This window comes from Cygnus olor, chromosome 1 (assembly GCF_009769625.2).
Source record: "Cygnus olor isolate bCygOlo1 chromosome 1, bCygOlo1.pri.v2, whole genome shotgun sequence".
Lineage (NCBI taxonomy): Eukaryota > Metazoa > Chordata > Aves > Anseriformes > Anatidae > Cygnus > Cygnus olor.
In genome coordinates this window covers 45766235-45775120 of record NC_049169.1, presented here as the reverse complement: position 1 = coordinate 45775120, position 8886 = coordinate 45766235, and the positions used below count along the sequence as shown (strand labels likewise).

At 39.3% G+C, this 8886-nt stretch overlaps 1 protein-coding gene across 1 annotated transcript in view; it reads left to right on the top strand.

Annotated features, from left to right (window-relative positions):
- The first annotated feature begins 320 nt into the window (after positions 1–320).
- The window catches only part of SLC17A8 (solute carrier family 17 member 8), a 29092-nt gene continuing 20526 nt past the window's right edge, over positions 321–8886 (top strand). The window contains 3 exon segments of the mRNA XM_040556338.1: positions 321–360; positions 363–420; positions 7036–7288. Of these exon segments, the coding sequence (XP_040412272.1) occupies positions 321–360; positions 363–420; positions 7036–7288 (351 nt within the window).

Below are 8886 nucleotides of genomic sequence, written 5' to 3'. Positions count from 1 at the left end.
GCCTGCGTACAGGTGCCCGACCCTGCACGGATGCACGGCAGAGCTGCTGCAAGTGTGCTGCTGAGTCCCTGAGCACGTCCCGGGGGTTTCGCACCAGGGCTCTTCCCGACTGACTTGCTGGCTTGGGAAGAAGATCTGTGTCCTTTCTTTTTTTTCCTTTTCATTTTTTCTTTTCCATGCTCCTTTCTTGAGCAACTGGTTGTTATAGGTAGCGGTCACGAAGGGGACCGGCACAGACTCCTGAGTCTGGAATCAGGAAATAATGACAGCAGAAGCGAACGCTTGTTAACATACGGGATTTACTGAAGAAGGACGACAAAATGCCTTTCAAAGGGTTCAGTTCACTGAAGGAAAGATTTTTAACCCAGGAAAGGAAGAGGTGAAGAACACCATTAGTGACTCGCTGGGGAATCTGCGAAGGTAAAATCCTATAGAAAACTCCCAGAGGGATCCCCTGGTTACATTTATTAAAGATAAATGAAATATAGAAAAATATCTAAATATAAAACAGGGTTGCAAAATTAATCTCTGAGTCCAGATAGTGAGAGATACCTTGCTGCAAGACAGAAGATTAAAAGGAGCAGTGTTACAACAGCATGTGGCTATGGATGATAGAATATTTATATTAAATCAAAGAAGAGGTGAAAATAAGTTATAAAATATTGTTCTAATATTACAAGAAACATGAAAAAAGTGTTTTAATTAAAAAAAAGTTTTAAATAATTAAATGTGAATTCTTCTTTTTTAGCTTGCATGAAAAAACCTGATGATTTAATGGGAATTAACATTCCAAAATGATGCCGTTCCTGGAATTAAAGTCCCTAAATTACAGGGACATTTTAGAAAATCTTGTTCTGAATCAGTAAGAGAAATTATATGAAGCAGATCTGTATATGTGTGTATTTATTGAGACTAACACATTAGAAAGAAAAAAAGCAGTTGTTTGCAAAAAGATTAAAGATATTTATCTTAATCTGACACTTTATGAAAAAATAAACAAATGTATATTTTTTGATGAATGAAGGTATGATGTAACAAATGACAAGTTTCATAAAGGGATAGAGATTGTTCATTTAAATGGAAGATTATTTCAATTAGTAATGGCCACTGACAACATTTACTTGTGTAACGGATAGCTGACAGCCGGAGAGTTCAGTGGCATTTCTTGCATGCTTCATGTTAAGTGTTTTAAAACTTTGCAAGGAGCAGGACAATATTTTAATTATACATCTTTTCAGTGTTTGAATTGCATTTGCTTTTGTATGTATCCTGTTATTTCCTTTTGGGAATGTTATTTTGAGTCAAGATACAGTTCCTGGCACATCTGAACATGCATTTGATCACAAGAAAATGTACAATAATTTGCATGTATTGCATTACAGCATGCATGTGCAAGTAAATAAGAATGTACACTTTTATGGAAGTTATTAATATGCACCATTACCTTGCCAGTTACACTGTTCCTATGCCATGTGAACAAAGTATCTGTGTTCCACAGAGCTTCAACTTAACTTTTTTTCATTTACAGTCTTATAGATGAAGTCTGACATTTTGCTTTTTTGACTTTTAAGATATTCTATGGTGATTCAGGGAATGTTTTTCTTTCAAAACATAAAACTAAGTCATTTATTCAATCATAAATTCTCATTGCTGTGGGCTGTGTTGGTCAATTTGACCAAACACATGCAGACTTTCTATTTAGTGATTATATAATGTGGCAGTACAAAGGGTTTGCTATGTGGATATGGCATTCATGCTTTGAATTATCTGGATTATTTTCCTCTTGCAGCTGGGTATCAAGGATATCATGCTGGCTCCTATATAGATGATAGTGCTGGTACTCAACTTCATCAATGTTGCTGCTGAATCAAAACAGAAAAAATCTGAGCTGAGATACAAGAAAGTTTGCTGGACTTCATTATTTTCTTTTTTAAATATCTGAATGTCAGTGCCTTTCCTAGGTGTACTATTTTGTGGGTGCTGCAAAACAAGAGTCTGCCCACAGGTTACCTCAGGGTAGCTGGCACCTGGTGAGGAGGCAAAGGGGATGGAGCTGGAGAGACCTGAGAGGCATCCTTTCTCTGGGCTGTTGCCAGCAGTTTCATTTGCAAGATCTCAAAAGAAGATTCGTTTGTTGCTAGAGTATCACCAGCTGCAATAAATACACCAGATGTTTCAGAAAATAGATAGAAACATACAAAATTATATTTTATGCAACATAGGGCTTGTTCTTAATTAGTTAATTACAGTAGGGTAGAAAACAAACCAACCAACCAAACAACCAAACAAAAAAAAACAATTTAGAGGAATCAAGGCTTGGGTGAATAATATCAGTCAGAGCTGGGGCTCTGCAAACCTTGTAAGTTTCCCTGAAAAGAAATCTCTTTTTCCTGCAGCGCTTCTTGACAGGTACGAACACTTTGGGCCTTCTTTGTACTTAGTGTATGCAAAGAAAGAATCATGAATTCAAGTAAAATCTTAGTCTCTGCCTCTCCTGAGGATTTCAAGAGTCCTTGACCAGCCAACGGCAACTGGGGGCTTACCAATGAAGTGGGAAGTGACTAAGTGTGTTTACTTCCCAATAATATCACTGTTAATACGAAAAGTAGCATGGGCTATGCCCACAGCATAGCTGTACGTAGTCTGGGTTCTACTAGGTGTAGCTCTGACTCCTGCAGACCTTCCTTAATGAATTAAACTGCCCAACCTGCTAAAAGCTGGGTGAATTACCCCTGAGTTGGACAGGGCTCCTCTGCCTGTGCTGTATCATAGTCTTGGTCCTCTCAAAGATTTCCTTTACACAGAAGTACAGAAAGTTTAATGCACCACAGAGCAAGCAACACCATGAATACAGTGTGGGGTACCCTGACTCAGTTGTGTGAGGCCCCTTGTACAAAGGTGTTAGTGCAAGGGCACACTACGCATGTGCAGTGCCGCAGCACCCATGGGCATGAGCCCATTGCATTGAGGCTGTGCTGGGAAGGTGCTGGGATTCTGCCCTACAGAGTGAGATTGCAATGCCTGAGAGATGTAGTAGTCCCATCATGTGTAAATGCTTGAAATATGCCATGAGTTTCATGCAAATATAACACAGAAGTCAGCTTCACAGGTCCCATGCACCAAGCGACTTAAGAGGGTTTGCCAATCTGTCCTGGGATATTGTATGAATACAACAGGATTTGCTATAGAAAATTATCACCTGGGCAATCCCCAGAGAGCAGATGAGATCTCAGAAGATTGTATGTGTTTTTGGATAAATAATATTTTTTCAATAGTCAGTGTATAGGCTTCTACATCAGGATCATCAATAATTGTTGCACGTGGTGACTGTTGTTGGTTATGCAGGTGTAAGGTTTGAACACCTACAGGTGCTGTAAAAGCCTGTACTATCTGGTAAAAGTCATTTGGGAATGCATTCTAACACATGGCAGGTATTAACATTTGCCTGTTTTTGTAGAATCTATGTCGTTTTAATCAAATGAAACGGAACAATGTAGTTCTATTCCACTTACACAGTTTGAAGAAATGACTAATTCCTATGCTAAACTGAATAAATACCAACTGGTAAATGTCTACGTGTTCTAGTTTTTTATTATTATTTTTATTTTTATTACTGATTTGAATTTAAAAAAATTCTTTCATACTTCCAAAACTCTGGATATGCCAGAGTAAAGCCATTCAGAAAAGAAAAGAAACAATGTCAGCTGGAGAAATTTCGAATACCATAGTTATGACATTTGGGCATGGGACATGGATGCAGATATCTTCAAATAGCCAAGCTTTTCTTACTTGCTGAGTGTTGCATGTTTGCTGAAAAGAGCAGAGTGATGTAAAGACTAAACATATTCCCATGCAGCAAAATATTCTCCAGTGTTAGTCAGATAATTAAAGCAGCTTTCTTCTAAATTATTGGTGTATAACAAGTAAAAATTTCAGTGGCACTACCAAAATATAAGTATCAGTCTTTTTGTGGATTTGACATACCTTCATTTTATGTCTACAGTGTTTAATAAAATAAGACCAAAAAGCAAGGTCAAACACTGGCTCCATGATTGCTTGTACTGCTAATGTTTCACACCAGTTCCATTTTTGGATTGCTATTGCAAAATCATTTTCTCTGATAGAAATCTTCCACAGGGGTTTAATGTTGAGCTTTGAGGGCATGAAATATTCTGTGAATATTTGGGGTCATGAATCAGTCCTCAACCTGCTTTTATTAAGGAGTAGTTGAATACGATAGCAAAACAATTAATTTCACTGCAGAAACAATGTTGGACCATAGTGCTAGTCTTCCTCCTGGCTCATCACTTCTATCAGTGAATTTGGAGTAGAAGGATGTTTTCGTGCCTATGTGAAGTGACAGCCAGCTGAAAATGTCCAGATAGGAACAGATGTTTTGGCTTCACATGATGTGTCTAATCTTTGCCAGCTGTCCAAAATAATGCACAAATTAACGTTTAATCTCTCTCATATAAATGGTGTGGTAAAGGTATGAAAAACTGAGGAATTGTGCTTTGATTTAATTCATTCAGTATCTTAGATTATGCTAGAGTAAGACAATAAAATTACTTCTTTTGGTTGTTAATAACTCTTTTAAGATAACAACAGCACTAAAAAAATAATTATTCAATTGTCTTTTCACTTCCTGAGGTCTTTATTTTTGAAATTCTATTCAGTGTACACCTAGTGACATAAGCACACTGAGCAAGAAATATATAGTGTCTTTTTTTTTTTTTTAAGTGCCTGGCTACATTACTCTCTGTACTCTCATTTCACTAACAATGCTGTCTCCCTGCCAATGAATCATAAGATCTCAATCACCTTCAATAACACCATAGTCATATCACATTTCCTGTGTTACCTTGCTTCAATGCAAACTCCAGCTTACAAAGAACTGATTTAACTTAGAAGTTAGCACTGCTTTGAGCAAGGGGTTAAATCAAATAACCCCCAGAGACCCCTTCTGGCCAAAACACCCTGATTCTGGTGCTTATTACACATGCAAACTGATGGACTGTAGCATGCTTTTTCTTGTTGCTAATAGTAAGGCTACAGTAGCAGTTTTATGGTTCAAATTAAAAAGGAGTAATATAGTGAATGATGCACACCTTAGCATGTAGCTATAAAGCCTAGAAATACTGATGATATAAGGGACAATTCATATTGGAAAGATATGTTTAAATTCACAGGAAGCACCCCAAGAAACCATATATACGATCTATATTTGTAAAACCCTTAATATAGAATACTATCCACTAAGTTATGGGCAGTACAATAGACTTACAGCAATTGGAGTGATTAATCAAAAGCTGTGATTAAACCAAAATTGGTCTCCTGAAAGAGCCAACCAACTACTGTGTAGATCAGCCAGGTGCAGCCCATCCATATATGCTTTGGCAACATTCTTTAATAGCTGATTATTATATGGAAAACTGAAGTCCATTGGATTTCAAATAAATTTCAGGCCAGGTGTGTGAAAAAAGGAAATAAGTTACTCCTTATCAGAAAGGAGTGAATTAAATCATTTCATCATCTTATACAGCAAGATGGGCTTCTTTTGTATTAAGTATCTGTTCATATTTCCCTAGTAGCATGAGCAACTCCATGGCATACACAAAAGGAGCTGGATCATGTGCTCATTGCTTCACAGCAAAGCCAAAGCTGAAAGGCTTCCTAACGTAACTGCCCATCAAGGTTTGGGGCTACACTTTAGTGAACACCTAACCTTAAGCTCGTGGGCAGTGTTCAGTGGGCTTTTCATGTATTCAGAGCTAACCGTGTACTTGAGTATTTCAGCATGTTAGAAAGTCTATATTCTGCATTTAAAACAAAAGCATGAGAAGTTAATGTTGGGAAAGGAAGTATTTATCTCCAGTCTAACAGTGTGTCTTCAGTTCCTTCTGATCTCATCTTTCTTACCAGAGACATTCGCTGTTCATATAGCACAGGATGTTAGTATCTCCAATCAGATTGGGAGATCAAATTAATTTTTAATTGCACTACCACAGGAAAAACTTCCATAAGTGCAGGAAATAGTGATGGGCAACAGCTGTACTGATGAGACCATTTGCCTCTTAAGCTGCTGCTCCTGCTTTGGCTGATGGCAGCAGCTGTTTGCCCCCCATGGGGTCCTCCATTTCACTGCTGGTGGTGCAGGGCTATAGGGAGAACATTTGCTCCTATTCCCAAGTAAATGGGAGGGCCCCTGTCCCTGGCTCTTTCCTCCCTATTCCCCCCAGTCTCACTGCAGTGCCCACACTAAATTTGCTCCCAGGCAAAGCTCATTCAGCCTCTTCTGCTGAGGGGTGGTGAATCAACAGACCAAAAAGTCACTCAATCTTCAGATCTTGTTGCGTATTAAGTACTTTAAAGAAAAGGTTGAGTTTTGCAATAAGCTAAAGCCTCGTGGTGAGAGGATGTTTCAGAGCAGAGGGAACACTTGGCGTCAAATCCCTCCAGGCAGAGAAAGCCTGGGCCTGGCTCTTCCATGCCTTCAGTAGGTACCTTGGGGCCTGAGCCTCTGCCCCGCTGCAGCTCAGCCCTGATGTTTGTGTCGCAGGTCAAAACAAACTCACAGCAAGTTTGGGGCTGAGAAAAATAAATAAATACATAACACCATGCTTTGTGCTGTATTTGCCCTTTCCTTGAAACCTACTGACAGCTCTGCTTAGTGGATCTAATTAGAAGTTACAATCTTTTTTTTCTTTTTTTTTTCATATGTATATATTCCTCACAACCAGCACGATTTATCACAACAGAGCTCAATACACCTCTCATAATCATTCTCATGAACATCCTGCAAGCATTTTTGTAGCTAGCTGTCCAGCCAAGTGTTTAGAGCTTAGAAACTTCAGTGTTTGTTGGTGAAAAAATATGCAGGCTGTGCCGACCTTTCGAAGTCTGACCAGCTTTAACTCATCACAGCACCAAGAGGCAAACACCTCAGACAGAGGTGATTTAGCAGCTGACTGGAGCAACTACCATCTATATTTTACTGTGTTTACATTTTCATTTTCTCTTGCTTCTTTCATTTAGGAAAATTGATGGCACCAACATGGAGGAGGATCACATTGAGCTGACAGAAGAGGGGCGACCTGTGCAGGCCGGCGCCCACGGGCCAGCCCTGTGTAACTGCTACTGCTGTGGACTGCCCAAGCGCTACATCATTGCCATCATGAGCGGCCTGGGCTTTTGCATTTCCTTTGGGATTAGGTGCAACCTGGGTGTTGCCATCGTGGAAATGGTGAACAATAGCACTGTTTATGTCAATGGCAAACCAGAGCTGCAGGTGAGAAACAATCCTCCTTTCCCTGTTGTGACCGGGCCCCATTGCAGAATCATTGAAGTGCCACATATCAAAGTACTGTATATGTGTAGGTTAAAAACTTAGGCAGGCAGACACGTGAGTCTGGATTCCCGTATATGCGCAGATGATTAACCCCTATTTAGGTCTCTAAATCACACTAAAAGTCTGTAAGATCTGAGCATTTGCAATGTCATACAGAGTGTAAGTAACAGAAATGAGAGCTGAGTTGGCTTGTATGTTTATCAGGTCCCCAATCTTTTTGTCATAGACAAATTTTGTTGTGGTGGCAGAAGCTTTTGCTGTTCACTGTCTCTCAGGGAAATGCACCCTGATGCCAGTACAGAAGGAATGATAAACTGCTGTACATAACGCTGGGCACACTCTATTCAGATTAGTGGATGACTTTCAAGACTTTTAAGTAGTCGTTTGGCAATCTGGCAACAGGTTTTATGGGTTATTGACAGTGTGGATTGCTGTCCAGAAGTATTTGGAATTAGGTGGCAAGCTATTTCAAATTTGCAGTAGATGACATGGTTCATAGCAGATGCCTACAAACTTTTAAAAATGCACCCAAGGAAATGTAGATTCAAAGCATATCTTTGTTTCTCCACTCCTGCCTTGGTTCAGGGTTCTGATATCATAAATCTCTTTCTGGACTTTATGAACAGGAATGTATAAAATTGACTTATTTTTGGATCCTTTTATAATATATTATTCACAGGAATATTGACTCTTACCTGACTTTTCTGCGTATTTCCCTTGAGATATCACAAGTCTCTGCTCTGTTTTGGGCATGATACGTGAACCCTCCTGATATGGGAACTTTCTCCATGTCTCATGGTGTCTTTGCCTTCAGAAATTAACACTACTTAGAAACTAAGCTGGAAAACACTAGCAGAAAATTAGGTATTTAAAAACAGAAATGCAGGTCAGCACAGGAAAGCAGATCTCTTGACAGAGTTTACATTGGTGGGGAGGGAAATCCTTTAGCCCCTGTAAAACGTGCCTGGCTAATTAATGCCATCTTTCTCCCAGCAAGTCAAATGAGGAGCTGTTTTGTAGTTTGCTTGTTTGGAAAAAAAATCAACCTACTGAGGAAAACTGGTTCTTGCTTTTACACACACGAAGTAATATAGAAAAAAAGAGATGTTAAGATCTGTCACTTTAGTTTTCATATTTATGTAGTGTTTTAGTGACAGTTTTAGTTCAGAATCTAAAAGACAATCTGTGCCGTTTTCTCTTAAGACGATTAAACACCTTTCCCTGCCACGTAGTTACCAAGAAAATAAGCATGAAGCAAAACATCATGGTTTCTCTTTGCTCCAGAACAGCCCTTCTGAACTGAGGGTTCAAGGAGAAAATGTCGACGCTAACCTTATGTTAGTGTGATTATAATGAGTCAGGCGCTGTTCTGACCTCCCAGAATGAAGGGCAGGAGGGGCACCTTGGGTCACCTTTTCTTCACTGCCCCTATGTTTTGTTCTGGGCTTTTGCCATTGCTCTTCCAAGCAAAGTACATCAAAACGGGCTCATCACAGAGCAGGAATGACCTTATTCAGGATGAGTTTCGAGAAGACTGA